At 43.1% G+C, this 20,485-nt stretch overlaps 1 protein-coding gene across 4 annotated transcripts in view; it reads left to right on the top strand.

Annotated features, from left to right (window-relative positions):
• The first annotated feature begins 4,055 nt into the window (after nucleotides 1-4,055).
• LOC135210757 (glycerol-3-phosphate acyltransferase 3-like) overlaps nucleotides 4,056-20,485 on the top strand; it is a 66,528-nt gene continuing 50,098 nt past the window's right edge. For 2 of the 4 annotated variants that reach the window (XM_064243600.1, XM_064243603.1), the window contains exons 1-2: nucleotides 4,063-4,377; nucleotides 7,301-7,327. In XM_064243600.1, the coding sequence (XP_064099670.1) occupies nucleotides 4,135-4,377; nucleotides 7,301-7,327 (270 nt within the window). In that variant the 5' untranslated portion in view covers nucleotides 4,063-4,134. Of the gene's footprint in view, nucleotides 4,378-7,300; nucleotides 7,328-20,485 lie in introns of all 4 variants that reach the window. The other 2 variants (XM_064243601.1, XM_064243602.1) reach the window with 2 other exon arrangements.

Genomic DNA, 20,485 nt, shown 5'->3' on the forward strand with positions numbered 1-20,485 from the left:
TTCCTAATGGCAGACCCTGGCATCATCATTTGTGGGTCAGACACTGATAAGACATTGCGTTTATCCCTCCCTTTTGTTGTACAGTTTTACAATTGGTACGTTAGTACTAGCACTCGGCAAATATTGACATACAGTTAGATAGTGAGTACTGTCATGTACCTGAATGATTGCCACTTACGCCTACAGATAATGCTTAGAAGAAATTTTATCTAGATACAGATAAAATATATATAAAAATCAATCCCAGCGTGGCCACTTCGACTAAACACTAACGCAGCGTTACAGTGAAAACTGTCTAGTCCATTCCAAGGACATGTTTACGTAAAAGTACAGTCGACTTCTCAGCAGTAGTTGTGAGAGACCAAAGGTATTCCCAGAGATAATATAGACGTAGGTCATTTGTAAGAAGGGATACTGGGCTGGGATGTCCTATATATTATATATATTATATATATATATATCTATATATATATATATATATATATATATATATATATATGTGTGTGGTGTGTGTGTGTGTGTGTGTGTGTGTGTGTGTGTGTGTGTGTGTGTGTAAATGATGAACTCCTAAACAGAAAACTTTCACCACTTCAGAGCTCACACATCAAACATCCGCCCTAAGTACCGCATGCAATCACTCACATCCTGGGGAGTAAGGTATACCTACCTTCCTTCCATTAGTCTCACAACATAGCCAAGCCATCTCAAAACAGCTGACTCATCCTAATAACTTAGCTAATCTTTTTACAAACTCTGTTGAACCTCCACATTTCTCACACTTGCGAATCATCTTTCATTTATATAGTCAGCAAACAATAATTCATCTCAATAGCTTCAACCTTTTTTCTATCATATGATTCATATCTTTCAACATCCACACACCTCAGTTTGTAAATATATACATTATACGTATATACGTATGTGCAGCATAAACTTTAGATTCGTTATGTGTCATCATATCGAGGGACGATGCATAATTACCGCAGTTCACGAAAAGCAGCATTGTCATCGATGTTTTTAAATCTCTCACGAATAAGGTCAACTTCGAAAAGTACGTGCGATTCAGGAACTGGCCAAAGGGAATCAGAAACGCCTCGTCACCCTGATGCTAGCTTTTTTTTTCACTTATTCCTTGTCGCGATCTCTTTTGAAATATCACATTGGAACTGAAACGTTGCTCCGTCTAGATTTTCATAGAAACGTTAGTCTTGTCGCCTAAATATTACATGTTTCCAGCATATCATTACTTAGAAGTGATATCCAGCTTTAGAAAAGAACGTTGATTTTATATATGTATAAGAAAGGTTCTCGCAGCCTCGTCCAACCTAGATTCTCGTCATGACCTTGGACTTTTAGCAATTATTCAGGCTTTTGAGTTCCCTCACTCGATATCAATCATACCTCATTATCACATTTTTTTCCGACTTAATCGCACTGCCTTAGAGGAAGAACAAGGCAACCATATCAACTCTTTCCCTCTGACCTTGAGGGAACTTGTGATACTGAATAAGCGTAGAGGGTGAGTAGCGGAAGCTGTCTTCTTCTACCCATTACCAAAGAAGAATTGATGATGGCGAGATGATAAATAAATAGGTAAAATATAACTTCGTGCTCCACAACACCTCATTGAGGAAAAAACGTACAAGGAACTCCTTATCCTTGGCTATGTTTTGGACCGAAGTGCTAGGCAAGGCGAGTACCAATATAGTTTAGAAAGATTAGTCTAGAGTTGGTAACAGGTTCACGTTTCTAAAAACAAACAAACGAACAAAGAGTACTGATTCCAGGGCAAATTGACCGAGATAGGACACCACGTAGGATGTGTCCACAAATATTATAAGTAACGTAATAGATCTGAGCAATCTAAAGAAGTCTCCGCTGTGAGAGAGCTATACATTCAAAGGCATGTATATAGCAGCTACGTACTTAGAGACTGGTAAGAATTATGTAACGCTAATCTTATCAAAAATGGTTAATAAGTGCGTACTAAAACAAATACATACCAAACTAAAATTATCTAGCATTCCATAACTTGCCGAAAAATCAGTTTAACACTAATATGCAGTACGTTAAATTCAGACACTGTTTTGAGAGCAAGAGTATACTTTCAGATCTCATTAGACCTAGTTGTGTGAAAGACAAACTGGTAATGGATGAGTCTAGACCTGCTTATTTATTTATTTTTTAGAATTATTTCGCAATTTCTGATTATTTGCTATCCACACATTAGGTTGAAACCCGGTCCCCAAGCATCAAGTGTCATAGCAAGAATGAATATGATTATATGAAAAGGACGATATAAGAGGAAGTGCAATGGCGCGTTTCTCCCATCTGGTATTTGGTCCTAAACTTCGTGTTGTAGAAGCAAAAAATAGTTCTAACACTCCTTTAACCTTGGGATAAAGACAACAATCAGCATGGTTGTTAAAAAAATTCCTAAGTTACAGATAAGACTAGCAAAGAATTGATAAACAGAATTATCAAGAGTCAAAAATGGTTTATCAAAACACCATTACTGAATGGAAGTGCGGAGGTTTAGTTACAAACAAAAGAATGACGTCGTTCGTGAAAAAAAAAGGCCGGGTTATAACGGAATCTGTATGACATGGCCTATAGGCCTACTTGAAGGTTAAACTATCCTTACCATCTTATCAAGGGAGCCTTTTACTTTTCTTCTTTCTACAAGTAATAGTGAGTTTTGATAAAAAAAAAAAAAAAAATGTCTACCAAGCCACTAATATTACAGGCACACTTACGTCAAGAATAGTTGTTAAGGGGAAATGAATAGCAACAACGCAAATTCAATTGAAAAAGCTAATTACATACAAAGACACGTCTTCTTTCTTTTCGGCTATGCCGAAAATAGCCCGCTGAATCGTTCGCCAACTTTTGCCATTTTCTACATAAGCGCTTGTTCCTCACAAGCGGCAACGAACTGTCTGCATTGATCCCGTTTCCCCGACGAGACACATCTGCTGAATAGTCTTTTCAGAGTACAAGTAACCTGGCCCATAGCGACACGGGTTTCAATACCTCATCTTTGGGCGTTGTGTTCATGTGTAGAGTTATATCGGATCCACCAAGGTCGGTGTCGTCTGTCTGTCCTGTTACGTAATGACACATTTCTTTGTTTTTCAACGCAAGATACGAGCATTTTGTCTGAAACAAAGACACCTATACAGTTAAACTCGCACTATTTAATAGTAAAATCTATCTTAGACATTCGTCCGGTTCATTATTCTACGAATCTACAATGAGAGTTTGTTGAATCACTGTCCCAAGGAATAAAGGAACGATTACGTCACAGTGTGACGTAAGAGTACTCTCATTTTGTTGTTTTGCGTTCTTTATGTTTCTGATGATGTTGTTTGATTGAGTTGATTGGTTTATATCTGATATTGGCAACAACTAAAGTGACTTTAGTGACTCAATCCTCATAACGACTTGTCATGTTATTAATACTCATAAATATTTATAAACTAAATAACCTTGACGGGAGATCAGGGATGCGTTTTCGTTGTCTAGATTGATGCTCACACGTGCTGCTTTCGATCGAATGGCTGCGCTTTCGTCATGTAGAATTTATCAGTCAGGTAAACAACATTATCAAGGTAGACACATAATTTAAAACTGGAAGAGTGATATTAATTTAAATTGTAAATAATGTTGCTATAAGAAAAATTCGACTTAGACTATTGAAAGGCAATCGCTAAATTCCATCATCTTCTTTTTGCTTAAATAATTGAGTGCGGGAAAAATATCCGTAGTAAAATTGCAAGACAATAATATACCACAAGATACTTGAAATAATTGCGTGAATATATCGTGAAGCCGAAATATATGTCAATGAAATTGGTTTAAATCGTTACCATTTTGACGTCATGTAAAGATTTGTGACGTCATTGATTTTAGTAGAAACTATACCCGATGATTGCTATAAAGCTAGAAGTTAGCAATCGAAGACAAAATTCATGACAGTGACTCTTTAAAATTTCACTAACAGTGGGAGTTACCTGCGCTAGCCCACTTGTGGAATATTGCCTCTAATAACACAAGTAGGCTGCGAAATTGTTCAATCCCACGAGACCGGATATATGAATCGATTCGACGAAAGTTAGCGGAATTTTGTGCTAAATGGAGTACAGTGTAGCGAACAATTCCCAGCCTTCGGTTTGGTCAGCAGCGTTCAGTCGCATCGGTGTACTTGAAGTAGTCGGAAGCATAATGGCGGTGGGCGATGCCTTGGCCACTATCGGACTGACGTTGTTGTTACCGCCCTTTTTACTTGTGTTAGCGATCGTCCTCGTTTTGGCGAGTGCCGGTAAATCCCTCGGATTACGGCAGAAGTACGTGCAGTTCCTCCTGAAGGTCTTCGAGGTGAGTTAATTGCTGGATTGACCTCTGGACATTGTCTTTTCTGACAATCGCGCGACCTCGATGTATAAGATATGGGGCTGTTTTTTTTTCTTTTGGGAGGGGGCTGGCTGTTGTGAACTAGAACTCCCCCCTCGCCTCCTTGGTGGTCTGAGGAGGGGGCTTTGACCCCTTTTACGTCACTGGTTTGGGGTACGTTTTGATGGTATCGCCAAATCTAATGGGGTGACCTGTTACCATAATACCGTGACGTAGGGTTGTAGGTAGGTAGGTCTCCAGAGGTGTAGGTAGACGACCTCATATTCCGCTTAAGGGTAATTGGTTAGGGCTGATCCGTAGCTGGTAATGTAGGGCAAGAGGGCAGTTTAGGTGCATCCATTTTGCCAATCGACAATGACCCTATCCTTTGGGGATGAAGGGCCAATGCCCTTAGGGGTCATAAACCTTCTACATGACCTTACAGGGTAGCCTCAGGGTCTCATGAAGATGGTGTGACCTGTGGATACAATTTGAATGGGCCAGACAACCCAGTAAACTCATTTAATGCAAGAATAGCGTATAAATCACATTTAAATTAAGGCTAGTTTATGATTTTATAGTATAAACAGTCTTAGATTTTAAATTGGCACAGGACATTGGTACGGCAGCCATATCCCTGATTGTGATAGATATTGGCACGGCAGTGAATTATGCATGCGTCAATTTCAGACTTTCTGCCGTACAAATAACATAGTGTAGGGGGGGTAGGTACGTCAGATTCTGTCAGTGGCATTATTGCGCTATTGACTTACTGTATGTACGGCAGTTTGCTAATCATCCAGCAGTTGCTGTACACTGTTGCTAAGAGCTATAGGTACGGCACTAGATCAGAGACAGTAGCAATAATAGTCAAACTGAATTGTTTTGCTGAACGTGTTCAATTCAAAATGTCAAAAGTAAAGCACCATACTGTCATCACCATAGCACCAAAAGATTTTGACAGTAAATGAAATTATAAAAGATCACAATAATACTTAAACATACTTAAATTTTGACTATATACATGAAAAATATAACTAAACTAATCTGTCTGTGTACTTAATGTCTTCTTTGAATCTCCTCTGAACTAATAATACATCAGTTTTCGCTGAAAAACAGATGTTTTCAGGTTTCAACGAGCTGAAAAGAGCAATAGACGTCTACGAAGAGTCAAACTTCCAGAAATTGTATATCCGTAGGTCACGAACGATTGAATCAACCCTGAAAAAAGCTCCGAGAGGAGATTCAAAGAAGACTTGAAGTATACAGAAATCGTGCTCTGCTGTATTCATGGTAGTAAGGAAACTAAACTACCAAGTCGATCCTCTGGTAGGCGGCCAAATCAATCGTAACTAATCATCCAAATCGGGTTTATATTAACAGCATGTTTCCCATATTGGACATTACTGACTGCTGCACTATCTTAATAGCTAAGTTTCAAATCTTCTTTGAATCTCTTCTTCGGAGCTCTTTTCAGGGCCGATTCGATTGTTCGTGACCTGAAGATGTACAATTTCTGGAAGCTTGACTCTTCATAGATGTCTATTGCCTTTTTCAGCTCGTTGAAACCTGAAAACATCTGTCATTTTCTTGCTGTCACTGATATGTCTGCGGCAGTAAACAAGGGTTCGCACATGCGCAATTCACAGCCGTACCAATATCTATCGCAATCAGGGATATGGCTACCGTACCAATATCTATCGTAATCAGTGATATGGCTACAGTACCATTATCCAGTTCGTTTTAGATTATAATTTTAACGGGCAAAGCTGAAAAGTAGTGGTGCCTACGGACGGCATTATTGACTGAGGACTTTAGGATTTTGGACCCTATTGAAATACCACTTAATTGTTTATACTTATACTATGTTAATTGATGTTGCGACGTATGTGGCTATTTCCGTTCTAGCGAACTTATAGCCTAGGGTATAGGTTAATAAGCTATTTTACTTAGAGTAGTACTATGAGACTAACTTTGTATACATTTTTTATAGCATGGGCTACTTGCAAATCACTGAGGTATGAATACTTGTACAGAATTAGACAAAAATACAACCGAAATAGCCTTTGAATATGAAACGGATTTGTAGGGAGTTGTTGAAATTACGATGTGGAAAGTAACCTAATGTGGACATTTATATCCCCATGATTAAGTAGATGTAGATGATCTTGGGATGCTGTTCATATTTTCTTTCATCCAATAGGTGGTCGTTAAACCTCCATTTCTATTTTTAAGCATTGTTATTGTTGTTTGATGCATAAAGAAACACAGGTGTAGGAATAAAGATTTCCTTTTTTTCAGCTTCACAAATAAGAAACAAAGGAAGACAGTTATTGGAGCTAAATTGATTAGCTTTGTATATTAGTCTAGATTTATTTGCTAAGCTTGAATGACTGAAATTGTTTTTTATTGTCGGATTACGGATATGATATAATTTTTACAGGAATATGGTTTAGCTTAATACTGCAAAATTGTGATTCAGGTTTATGTGGCTAAGCGTTTAGAGTAGATACATTGAGATAATTTTGTTTTCTTTAAGGGAAAGTCAGGTACCATGTAGAATTGGAAAATCTCCCCGGGAAATCTCAAGACAGACTTGCTGTGTGTTTTGGGCACATACGTTTATGTATGTTTAAGTGCTTGGCCTGATGTTTGTTTTGATTCCCTCCCCTCTCCAACATTTCTGTTTTGTTTAGTTCAGAAGGGTACTATCAATGATGGGTGCTACTGCAGTTTTAAGTTTATCACATTGTGATTCAACAAGGAATTGCATTGGTTTATTTATGATCACCTTTAACAGTTACATCTTGCAGTGTTAATTTTCTGTAGTATGTAATCATCTGGTCGAAGATTTCCAGGTGACTTATCAGTGTAATTTGTTGTGATCATATTTTGCTTTTATTTACAGGATGGCAACAGGATTCTAGTTAAAAAGGTATTTTATTTTATAATTGTTTCATGCCTTGCTTTGAGTATCAACTTAGGTGGTTGGTGTATATCTCTATCCTTGTAGGCAAAGCTAAGCCCAGGGCTCAGGTGGTGATCTTTGCAGTCTGAAGGCTGTTAGAAAAGAAAAGAAAGAAAAAAAGAGCAAGGTCCTAACATTAATGATGGTACATGAAACAGGTCCAGAAACTTTTTGGTTGCAACTTGTCTGAGGGTTTTCTTGATGGAATTAAAGGGGACGATATCTCTTGTAACTGAGGCTCATACTTAGGGCATAATTGCTGATCAGGGATGACCTTACATATTCAGTGTCAGGTGGTAAGATATGTTTTGCTTTTGTGGATATACAAGTAGCTAAAGTAGTTGTTTGGAGATACTTAACGTTCAGCTTTCATTTATTCAGTTGATAATTTTGTGGAAAGAGTTCAAGGGAGTTTTGTAAATGGTGATCATTTAGGGTTTTGATGTTGGGAGGAGGTAGCCAGTGAGTTAAAGAATAGCAGTGTCATTTGACAATTTGATGCTGCATCTCCCTCCATCTTCCTCCTCCTGGGCACAGAGGTACCCTCACCTAGCCATCGTGTGTTATTTCCTCATCAGTAGGGACTGTCATGGATCATCTCACCAGAATGATGAATGGATTTAGCATGTTGTTGAATTTCATATCAGGCACATTACTGCTGAGGCATGTGATGCCGTGATTCAAATTTACCTTTGATGTCTGTTACCCATGTTGATTGATCAATAGTTAACCCTTAAGAGCCTGGCTATAAAAGACATATGCAGCACCCCAGGTCAGATGAGACTTGAGGTTGGCCAATTAAAAAAAAAAATATCAGTGGAGAGAGGAAGAAGTGCAAATGCACATGGTGTAAGAAAACAAAGTATAAAAAAAAAAAATCCCCCCTCCCCCCGAGAAGTCAAAAAAGACTTTTTACAATCTGTTGGGCCTCCTTTTAGAAGACAATTTTAAATTTTACCAAGTTATACATTTTTTCCTAATGATTAAGTTTGTTTTATTTTTGTTAAATTATAAATACATCTCACACAATATCAAAAGAGGTAAGAACTAAAACCAGTAACAGTTTCTAAGTATATTTCTCGTAAGATATTCACGTAAATTTAGTGAGATGGAAGATGCAGTAAGTTCTTGGGATTGTAATTTTTTTTTCTATTTCTTTGCAAAGTTATATTTCTAACTGATATAATGTTATAAAAGATAGGAACTAAAACCAACAGCAACCCATGGTTGTGTATTTATGAGCAAATAAATGAAAAGTAATGGGAGGAAGAGAAACGTAGCCTGCCTCCTTGAACTCTAAGATCACAACTAACTCCTGAACCTCCTACAATTGTGATCTAAGCCAGTCCCAAAGTTGCCATTAGTGAATATATGGGCAATAGAAGTAATGGAACCTCTTTCCCACCTGATTCCTCCAAATCGATGGCACATAACATTGATATTTACCATGAGTGAATCCGTCCACCACCTAAAACCTGTTATTGCTACTCGTATGATGGTATCTGTCCATTCAGGGTTAAGAAGAGTTTTGGGTTGAAGAGTAACACTGGAAATAGTTTAAAGATAGTTGGGTGATCATCGGCATAATTATATGAAACATATTTTTCCTGTAGGCAACACTTCCATTGAAACTTTAATTTATTGAGGGTAACAACAACAAACTGCCAAGTGACATACTAATACCTTGTTTACTTTTTTCTGAGATACTATATTCACCTTTCAAGTTAATGAATTATATAGGTTTTGATCTGGTTTGTCATCACTGTTTAGTTAATGAGTATGATGCTTAACATAATTAGTAGAGAATATTCAGTATTCAAGGGTTTGTTATCTCTGATAGTAGTTTGATTGAATTTAGTTTTTGTACATGCAACTTCCCCGGCAGATATATACTTAGCTTATGTCTCTGACGTCCCGACAGAATTCAAAAACTCGCGGCACACACTACAGGTAGGTCAGGTGATCACCCTCTCCCGCCGCTGGGTGGCGGGAATAGGAACCATTCCCGTTTTCAGACCAGATTTTTTCTGTCGCCGGTGCTGACAACATCGTTGTTAGTTCCTCCTGCACGGAATTCTGCTTGCTTGGCTAAGGATTGTTTGGTGAAGTATTCTTTCTTTGGCTTTGGTATACGCTGATTTGGACCGTTATTTGGATTTGCTTAGGATTCTTCATTATGGCTGATGTTGTGCCTGAAACTCGTTTTAGGGTTTGTGTGAAAGAAGGATGTAAGGTGAGACTTGCCGAAAGCGGCGGTGGACCCTCACACTATTTGTGTTAAATGTAGGGGGAATGAATGCTCAGTTAGTAACACATGTGACATTCGGAATGTTTGAGTTTGACTGAAGTTCAATGGAAGAGTTTGACTGCGTATATAAGTTGGAGAAAGATAGAATTAGGAAAGCTGCTAAAAGTTCAAGTAGGTCCTGCTCTTTGGATCAGGACAATCTTTCTATTTCTAATGTAATTTCTCCTACTGCTAACGCAAGTTCAGCTCCTTCCCCCCGCAGCGAATCGTAGATTCGTCTCGATCGGAGAAAGCTGCAATGGAAGCGTCGATCCGTAAATTGCAAAGGCAATTACGAGAAATGGAAGGTAAGAGTGAAGTGTGCAGAAGTGTACAGTGTCCCCAGTGAGTGGAGGGGGCGTCTGACCGACTCCGCATGCTCCTAGGGCCTTAGACCTCTTTCAGACTCCCATGACCAAGGGGAGGAGGAATGTCGAAAAAGCCGCAAGGGGGATGTTAGAGTATTCCCAACGGTCAGGCGTCCCTTCTGGCAGGCCCTGTAGGCTCGTCCCAGGCTGCCTTGGACAGCTATAGACAAAGCGTCCTTAGGAAGTGTTTGTCCGACTCGGATTCTACTTCTCCAAGACGCGGATGGAGCTCCGCGTCTAAGTCGCGCCCTCTGAAGAGAGCCTGGAAGGCTCCTGCAGGAGACGCATTAGACTCCAGTCCAGAGCCTTTTCCGGAGTATTCTCCCGCTCAGAAGAAGAGAGCGATGAAGTCTCCTGTTTCTTCTCCGGAAGGAATTCGTACTTCTACAAAGAAGTTCTTGGTAGGACTGCAGGAGCAGCTATCCTCGTTAGTAGGCTCGCTGTCTAAGGAGCCTTCTCGCAGGAAGGACGTCTCTCTTCCAGTAAAAGAGCTCTTCTTAAGAGACGGTCGTCAAGTCGGCGTTCGGACTCTGGTAGGCGTCTCTCTCCTGGAAGGCGCTACTCCCCAACAAGGCCGTTACGATACGCCTCTCCCTTTCGAGAACGATCTACTACTCCGACCAGAAGAGCTTCTTCTAGTAGGATCCCGCATTCGTCTAGACGCCCGAATAAGGGCGCAAGCCCCTCTCCTGACAAGGATAGTCGATCCTTTCGTAGGACAAGCGCCTCTCCTTGCTATCTTAAGGAACAAGATAATCTCCGTTATTCACGGGGACGCAGAGAGAGAGAAGAAGAAGTCTCGCCCCCAGACGTTACTAGACCGAGATTTTAGCGCCTCTCCTAGCAGGCGCCATCGTGATGTTAGAAGGTATTCTTCAAACAGGCGTTTTACTCCTTCCAGACGCCCAGAACGGGACGCTAGCGCCTCTCCACGCAGACGCCAGGAGCCTGAAAAGAGCAGGATGGGTTCTCTACGCTCTACTCCTGTTAGGCTTTCCTTAGGAGTTACGAGTTTGCCTTCTTACGAGAACATTCGGAAGGAAGTAAACCCCTCTCCTGGCAGGAGCCAGGATGAGAGCAGACGTTTTTCTACCCCAAGGCGTGTAGCGCCTGATAGACGCTACCGATGGAACGCTAGCGCCTCTCCTCACAGGCGCCAAGAGCCTGAAAAGAGCCTGTTACGGGATTCCCGCCCTACTCCTTATAGAGTTTCCTGTAAAGATGCGAGCTCTTCCCCTCTCAGGCAGCAAGAACTTCCTGCCTCTACCAAACTTCCTTCGAAGGAAAAGAGCGCTTCTCCTTCTAGGACTCCTTCTCCGAAGAGGCATTATTCTCCTAATGCTACCTTTGAAGAGGTATCTGAGGAGGAACTTCCTGTAGATGCGGTCGTCTCCGATTACAAGAGACTGGCAGCCCTGCTTCTTCAAGAGTTCGGTGACTCTCTTCGTCCTGCAGATCCTCCTTCGCCGGGATCACTGCTTTCAAGCACTAAGCTTTCCAAGTCCTCTTCGTTCGTGAAAATGAATCCGACCCTTTCGATGAAGAAAGCCATCAAGAGCTTGGAGAACTGGCTCCTCTCTAAAAAAGAAGCGGGCAAGACGGTTTTTTCCTGCCCTCCTTCGAAGTTGGCAGGTAAGCCAGGTGTCTGGTATGACACGAAAGAGCCAATGGGATTGGGCCTCCCTTCTTCAGCTGATGCTGATTTTTCAGCGTTAGTGGATTCGTTCTAGAAGACGCTCTCTTCATTCGGCAAAGGCCTCATGGGGAATGTGCGAAATGGACCATTTACTTAAGGGTCTATTTCGCACACTTGAGGTCTTTAATTTTATGGATTGGGCCTTGGGAGCCCTTGCTAAGAGAGCACAGGATCCAGACTTTGTTTCGATGGAAGTTTTAACAAGTGTACTTTCTTGCCTGGATAAGGCCTTGATGGATGGATCTACGGAGGTGGCTTCTCTCTTTGGATCGGCAGTCCTTAAAAAGAGATCTGTCTACAGTTCTTTTTTGACGAAATCGGTGTCTCCTCTACAGAGATCCTCTCTGCTGTATTCGCCCCTGTCTAGTCACCTGTTTCCACAAGAGACAGTGAGAGATATATCTAAGTCGTTATCCGGAAAGGCTACTCAGGATCTGCTTGCGCAGTCGGCGAAAAGACTAAAACCAGCAGTACCTTTGGCTAAAAAGAGAGAAGCCTGCTTTCAGCAAACCCCTTTAGAGGGAGAACGACGGTCTAGACCTCTCTTAGGAGTAGGAGACCGGTTAAGAGAGGAAGATCAGCTCGTAAGCCCTTCCCTAAACCACAATGAGAAAAGTAGTCCTCCAGACTACAGTAGGAGCCAGACTGCTGAAAGTTTGCGAAAGTCTGGGCTCAGAGAGGGGCGGACAACTGGTCCCTCTCTATCCTCGAGAGAGGATACCTTATCCCCTTCAGGGAGAAGCCTCCCTTAACAACAACTCCAAGGGAGTTAACAGCAAGATACCGAGATTCTTTAAAGAACCAGGCCCTGCTTCAACTAGTAGAAGAAATGATGGACAAAGAGGCGATAGAAAGGGTTCAAGACCTTCAATCTCCAGGGTTCTACAACCGTCTTTTTCTTGTACCCAAAAGCATCAGGAGAGTGGAGACCAGTCCTGGACGTAAAGTGCCCATGAATTGCGGCCCCTTTGTTTCGTTGTAAAACGAAGTTCACGATGGAGACGACTTCCTCCGTTCTTGTAGCGCTTCGTCCAGGGGATTGGATGGTGTCCCTGGACCTTCAGGATGCCTATTTTCATGTACCTATCCATCCCTCGTCCAGGAGGTACCTAAGATTCATGGTACAGGGCAAAGTTTTTCAATTTCGAGCCCTATGCTTCGGGTCTTGCCACGGCCCCTCAGGTGTTCACGGGTCTTATGAGGAATGTCGCTCATTGGCTTCATATCGAAGGAGTAAGAATCTCGTTGTATCTCGACGATTGCTGATCAGGGCCCAATCAAAGATCGTTGTCTGGAGGACTTGAAATTAACACTGGATCTAGTTCAGTCCTTGGGACTGTTGACTAAACCTCTTCAAACCTCGGAGTCCCAGATGCAATCCCCAGCAAAGCATTGGGTCTATCTGGGGATTTCTGATGGATTCTCGGGGTTTTCGGGTGTATCCATCAAAGGAACGACAGGAGAGATGTTTACAGAAAGTGACGACCTTCCTAGAGAAAGAACAATGTTCCGCGAGGGTATGGATGAGTTTTCTGGGGACCCTTTCCTCGTTGGAACAGTTCGTTTCTCTAGGGAGGCTACACTTAAGACCCCTACAATTCTTCCTCAGAGATGGGATCAGAAGCACCAAGAGCTTTCGGACTCCTTTCAGCTCTCGAAGAGCATAAAAAAGGACCTCAGTTGGTGGTTAGAGCCAAACAGATTGAATCAGGGCTCTCCCTTCAGTTGTCGAGCCCTCGCCTAGTGTTATTCACAGACGCCTCGGAAAAAGGATGGGGAGCGACTCTAGGCTCGAGAGAAGGTCAGGCACCTGGGATGGGGAACAGGTGTCCTGGCATATCAACAAGAAGGAACTGGCAGCAGTCCATCTAGCTCTCGTTCACTTCGAAACTCAAGTATTGGGTTCCGTGTTGCAAGTGAATTCGGACAACACGACAGCTCTAGCCTATATAAGGAAACAGGGAGGGACTCACTCCTTCTCCCTGTTCGAGAAAGCAAAGGAGCTTCTTCTTTGGACCGAGGAACGGCGAATAACTCTTCTCCAACCAGGTCATCCAGGGGGAGAAGAACGTGAGAGCAGATCTTCTGAGCAGAAGAGATCAGGTCCTTTCCACGGAATGGACTCTGCATTCAGAAGTGTGCGACGAGATTTGGGACCTCTGGGGAGACCCAATATCGACCTGTTTCGCAACGAATTGGAATGCGAGGTTGGAGAACTACTGCTCTCCGATTTCAGATCCAAAGGCAGTTGCAGTGGACGGTCTCCTTCTGGATTGAAGGGGATCGACGGGTACGCTTTTCCTCCTTTCAAGATAATAGGAGAGGTGGTAAGGAAGTTCGTTTCGACGGAGGGAACCAAACTGACTCTCATCGCCCATTCTGGCCAGCCCAAGAATGGTACACAGAGGTACTGGAATGGATGATAGATTTCCCGAGGGCCCTTCCACTGCGGAAGGATCTTCTCAGACAGCCCCACTTCGACAGATACCACAAAAACCTCCCCGCTCTCAGTCTGACTGCCTTCAGACTGTCGAGGACTCGTCAGAGCGAGGGGGTTTTCACGCAAGGCTGCAAAGGCAATTGCTAGAGCCAGAAGACCTTCAACTCTTCGCGTGTACCAGTCGAAGTGGGAGGTGTTCCGAAGATGGGCCAAGTCCCAGTCCCAAAGTATCCTCTTCCAGTACCTCTGTAAATGAAATAGCGGATTTTCTCCTTTATTTGAGGGAGAAATGCAATCTGGCCGTTACCACAATAAGGGGATATAAAAGCATGCTCTCATCTGTTTTTAGACATAGAGGCCTTAATATCTCGGAAGACAAGGATCTGCATGACTTGTTAAGGTCCTTTGAAACCTCGAAGGCCAAGACTATAAGACCACCTAGTTGGAACCTGGATGTGGTCCTTAGATATTTAATGTCCGAGAAATTCGAACCTCCTCAAAATTCCTCATTCAGAGACTTGACTAGAAAGTCTCTCTTTCTCTTTGCACTAGCCTCTGCTAAGAGAGTTAGTGAACTTCAGGCTTTAGAAGGAACTGTGGGCTTTAAGGAAGATTCTGCAGTATGCTCCTTTAATCCCCTGTTTTTAGCAAAGAACGAAAATCCTTCTAAACCATGGCCAAGGACTTTTGAGATTAAGGGACTGTCCTCTTTGGTAGGGAGAGACTTAGAGAGGACATTGTGCCCAGTCAGGATCCTCAAGTTCTACCTAGAGAGAAGAAGCTACTTGGTGGAAATGTAGATAGCCTTTGGTGTTCCGTAAGAAATCCTAAGAGGATGATTTCTAAGAATGCTCAAGCGTATTTTATTAAAGACGTTATCAAAGAAGCGCATGCCTCCTGTGAAGAGGAACATTTAAGGCTTCTAAGAGTCAAAGCACATGAGGTCAGAGCTGTAGCTACCTCTTTAGCGTATCATAGGAATATGTCGATACAGACTCTTGTCGAATCCACCTATTGGAGGTGCAATTCGGTTTTTTGCATCAAATTACTTAAGAGACGTGCGAGTCACTTATGACAAGTGCTTCTCTCTCGGACCGTTCGTGTCTGCGGATTCGTTGCTGGGGCAAGGAGCTTGAACCTAATCCTCCTTTATAGTTAGTTAAGTTAGTATTTTTAAACGTTTTTTGGTGTTGTGTTTTTATGGTCGATTGGAAGGAGTCTTGGGAATGCTCCTTTCAAATCGTAGTGTTAACAAATGTAGTGTGGTCAGGTGGTCGGGATTGGTTTTCGTGCTCCTTGTTAGTGATTTGGACCTAGGCTCTGTCATGTAAGAGGGTTAGTCCCCGTTGATACGACAAAGGTGAAGGCTCTACCATGTAAGTGGGCCAGCCCCCATTGGTATGATCCAAGACAAGGCTCTGTCAAGTAAGCGGGCTCGCCCCCATTGACACGATCCAGAAGAGCTATCAGTGTCAGGTCTCATCCCCACTGAAACTCTTCAGGCAAGCAGACTCATAGACAGTAATCATGAAGTCTTCTGCCCAATAAGGTAGGAACCAAGGTTTTAATAAGTTTATATATATGACCTACAACAGATGTTGTTTCCCTGTTTTTATTGTTATTTATATTGAGTAACTATCTCTTACCCGCCACCAAGGGTGTCAATCAGCTAAGTATATATCTGCCGGGGAAGTTGCATGTACAAAAATGATATTGTTAGTATACAATAAAGTTTTGTACATACTTACCCGGCAGATATATACGATGAATGGCCCACCCATCCTCCCCTCAGGAGATAGGCGTAAGAGAAAAATCTGGTCTGAAAACGGGAATGGTTCCTATTCCCGCCACCCAGCGGCGGGAGAGGGTGATCACCGTGACCTACCTGTAGCGTGTGTGCCGCGTTTTGAATTCTGTCGGGACGTCAGAGACATAAGCTAAGTATATATCTGCCGGGTAAGTATGTACAAAACTTTTTATTGTATACTAACAATATCATTTTTATATTGTAGCAGTGCATTTTAGATAATTATAACTGTATCGATGTAACAAGTGTCACATATTGTCTTTAATGTAATGATATTAAACTCCATCAGATTGCTATGTTTTCAACAAAATGGCAGTAATTAGGTAGCTAAACTTTAGGGAAGGATTGGTAACAAATGTGTTTACTGATGTAGTCACTCTTGACAGACAGCAGAAAGGATCATTGTCAGTTTTGATGTGACAGAGACCTATGTGGCATGTAAGATAATTTTGAGCCCAGGATAGGAAATTTTAATCGTGTGTTATTGATCTATGGGTGTCCCAAGTGACAAAGTATGTAAATGATGGCTAGTTTACACACTCCTTCATCCCTTTAGTATTACCATACACTCATGGGTGTTACTTCGGCTTATTTCAGAGTTGTAAAAGTCATCTTAATTCAGTGTTTAGAGATCCTGTTATCAGTGGTGACCTGAGTTGCTTAGGCAATGTTGGTCTGGTTTCCTTAAGGAGTTGTAAAAATCCATTTTAAGAGAGGTTGAAGAGCCGATTTTAAATATTTTGGACTGCAATAGTTAAGAATAGTTGGTTGAAAGAAAAATGCAAGTTGTTACCAAAAAGTTGAAAGAAATATAATGATACCTGTAAGTATGGTGTAACATATTTGATTAGGACAGGTAGCTCTTATGGAAGCTGAAGCTAACAGTTGCCATTGTCTTCTAACTAAGTTTGGTGCTTCATAAAATGTTGTTTTCATATAAGTATCTTACCAAGTAAATTACATAGCTATACTTTCCACTCACGCAGCAGCTTAAATTTGAAATTTGCGGTAGCGCCTTCGTTTTCGTGTAGGTGAGCACTCCGCCCAATATCGGGAACAATAGGAGCAACAAAACAGAGTTCACTTCTGTTCTGCCAGCTTTCGGTGTAACATTGGATAATTGTAACAGCTTGGTTTGAATTAATCATTGCTTTTTCTGGAATATCCTTCCAGGATTTGGTGATATATTCACTTCTGTGGTAGCCTATTTTTGTTTAAACAGTTTATTACGATTTATGACGATTAATGATGTCGGACTCTGGTTGTTTCCAACATTAGATATTGTAGGGAGGGTTGTAAACTTTCTTGACCAAAGCAACCTTCAACCCCCATACGATTTGCTCTAACTGTAAAGGTGAAATGTGTTCGAAGGACCTGATGATGTGACAAATGTTGGGATTGGACGAACGGCAGTTGAAGAAATTAAGATCTTGTTTCGAAAAGCTAGATAGAGATAGGAAAGGGAAGGTGGCCTTAGAGCCGAGATTAGGGCTTGTAGTCTAGAATCGGATATGTTTATGCATAGGGGCCTAGATTTGGCTTTTAACCCAGATATTTGTGGCCACATCAGGTCCCTTGCGACTTCCAAGCAAGCAAGAGCTGACTCTTGTGTCTTGGAACTTGATGTAGTTCTAAAGTGGTTAATGGCCACAGCTTCTGAGCCTCTCTGTTCCACGTCCCTTAAGAACACAACAAAGGAAACTCTCTTCCTTGTAGCCTTGGCCACTGCCAAACGAATCGGTGAATTACCGGTCATAGAAAAATGAATTGGCTTCACACAAGGAGACTCAGTCTGTACCTTTACGCTAGGTTTCCCGGCCAAAAAGAGACACCATCCAACCCCTGGCCGTGCTCATTTACCATTAAAAATCTTATGGACAGGCTTGGTTCCGAAGAAGAGGAAAGGGTTCTTTGCTTTGTTAGAGCCCTTAGGTATTATGTGAGACAAAACCAAGGGAATCGGAGGCCCTTCCAGAAATCTCTGGTGGTCTGCCAAGAATCCCTCTTGGCCTCTTACCAAAAAATGTATTGTCAAAGAAACCTTATTTCAGAGGTGCACTCACAGATCCAGGAAGTTGTATTGCCTCCCTTTAATGTGATGGCATATAAGATCAGAGCAGTCGCCACCCCGTATGTGTTAGGGCATAATACTTATTTTGTTCATGAAACTTACTGGCAGATATATATATAGCTGTATTCTCCGAAGTCCGACAGAATTTCAAAACTCGTGGCACACGCAGTGGGCGGCCAGGTGGTAGTACCCATTCCCGCCGCTGGGAGGCGATATCAGGAACCATTCCCATTTTCTATTCATATTTTTTCTGTCGCCGGTCGGTAAACACCTGTTTACAGACCTCCGCCAGGATTTTTGGATTTGACTCGTTATAAGTATCTGGATTGACTTTTGGTTTTTGACTCTGGATTGTTTGGATTGGCATACGCGATAGTGGACTCTTTTTGGATTTTGGATGGCTTTTCTATGAACGTGATGTCGGGATCAAGTTCAGTGAGCTTCAGAGTGTGTGAGAAGTGGATTGCAAGTGAGGCTACCGAAATCATCGGTAGACCCCCACACAGTATGTATGGGGTGTAGGGGGCATGTTTGTTTGCTGGTTGATCGTTGCATTGAATGCAAAAGTTTGACTGAGGATGAATGGAAGGTGTATGAATCCTATCGGCGTAAGTTGGAGCGCGATAGGATCAGGAGGTCTTCCTCCAAGAGTGGTTCTACGAAAGGTAAGGGAAGTAACATTTCTCCTATTTTAACACCAGTAGAATTTGCTTCACCTAATCCTGTGTTGTTGCCTGAGGGCCCTAGTTCTGTGTCTGGAGAAGGTAATGCCCTTTCTCTGATTCTAGAGTCATTACGCACTCTAGAGTCCAAAGTGTTGGCCCTTGAAAACGGCTCGAGTAAAGTGTGTGATCGTGCCCCTAGTGTTGTGGAGGGGGCGTCAGATCGGCCCCATAATGCCTCTAGGTCTAGACCTCTGTCGGACTCCCAGAACTCAGGGAGTGGGCATGTCGAAAGCCGCAAGAGGGTTACGGGGGCTCCCCACCGATCTGGCGTCCCTTCGGCAGGACCTGTTGCTACTCCCAGGCTGCCAAGGAGCGTGCTCAGGCTCGCATCCTTAAGGACTGTTTTTTTCGTCCTCCGAGGCGCCCTCCCCGCGCAAGGGGTGGAGCGCTCGGAGAGACTCGCATCCGTTGAAAAGGACTTTTCCTAGGGAGGACGCTTTACGTCCCCTCTCTCCGCTCTCGTTGCGGTCTTCGCCTGCGTCGTATGACGCGTTTCCTCCTCAGAAGAGAGGTAGGACGTCGTCGCTGAGAAGCGCTTCTCTCGCGCCTCGGAGAGGCAGGTTACTGTACCTGTGAGAAGGAAGGAGGCGTCCCCCCGCCCCTCGTCTTCTCGCAGGCGCAGCCCTTCACCTCCTCTCGGTTCTTCACCAACGAAGAGTATTCTTGCGTCGCTTCAAGACCAATTGTCGCCTTAATGGCTCGGAAGACTCGCCCAGCAGCAGTTGAGCCTAAACGAAGGAAGGACGCTAGACTGCCTGTCAAGAGGACGAGGCAGTCTCCTTCTCCGTCTCCTCGTTCGTCTCTGTCTCCGCCCGCACGTCAGGACGCCTTTGAGGGACACTCGACAGGACGCCTTGGAGGACGCTTTTTTGAGGACGCTCGGCAGGACGCTTTTGAAGACGCTCGTCGGGATGTTTTGCTTGACGCTTTGCCTGTGGAGAAGGCTTTCGAGAGCGCTCAGAGGACGCTTTGAAAGCGAAAGCTGGACGCTTGAGCGTGAAACGGTACGGACGCTCCTCGAGGGAGACTAAGAGTAACCTCTCTTGACGCGCAGCGCGGTCAGGACGCTCTTCGTGGTTCGAGCTCTAAAGATCGACAGAAGGTCGGTCGCTTTGAAGAGGCTGAGATTAGTCATCCTCGAAAGCCTTTGTTGAAGGCTAGACCCGTTGGGCGCACGCCCTCTCCAGAGGTTCAATCTCCTTTGCCTCTTCGGGAGGAAGGAGAGCTTAGTAGTCCGGCGGACTCAGTGGAGAAAGAACAGCCGTCAGTTTCGTCGGTTTCCGACTACAAGGTGCTGGTTCGTCTTTTACGTTCTTCGTTTGGTGAGAAGTTCCAGCCTGCAGCTCCTAAGTCTCCACCCTCTCAGTTTTCGTCTTCGAAGTCGTGCAAGGTTTCGGAAGTGGTGGAGATGAAGACTTCCTTGTCCACTAAGAGAGCCTTCAAGAAGTTGCAGGATTGGATGGAACGTCGGAAGGATCAGGGCAAGTCGACTTTCGCCCTTCCTCCTTCTAGACTCAGTGGGAAAGGCGGCATTTGGTATGAGACCAAAGCTGAAGTAGGAGTTAAGATCCCGTCGTCTTCCCAAGGGGACTTTGCTAGTCTGGTAGACGCCCAGAAGAGATCCCTTTTATCGTCCGCTAAGATTTCATGGACACCAACGGAGATTGACCATCACATGAAAGGTCTGTTAAAGACTCTGGAAGTCTTTAACTTCCTAGACTGGTGCCTAGG

The sequence above is a fragment of the Macrobrachium nipponense genome, chromosome 4, assembly GCF_015104395.2.
Source record: "Macrobrachium nipponense isolate FS-2020 chromosome 4, ASM1510439v2, whole genome shotgun sequence".
Lineage (NCBI taxonomy): Eukaryota > Metazoa > Arthropoda > Malacostraca > Decapoda > Palaemonidae > Macrobrachium > Macrobrachium nipponense.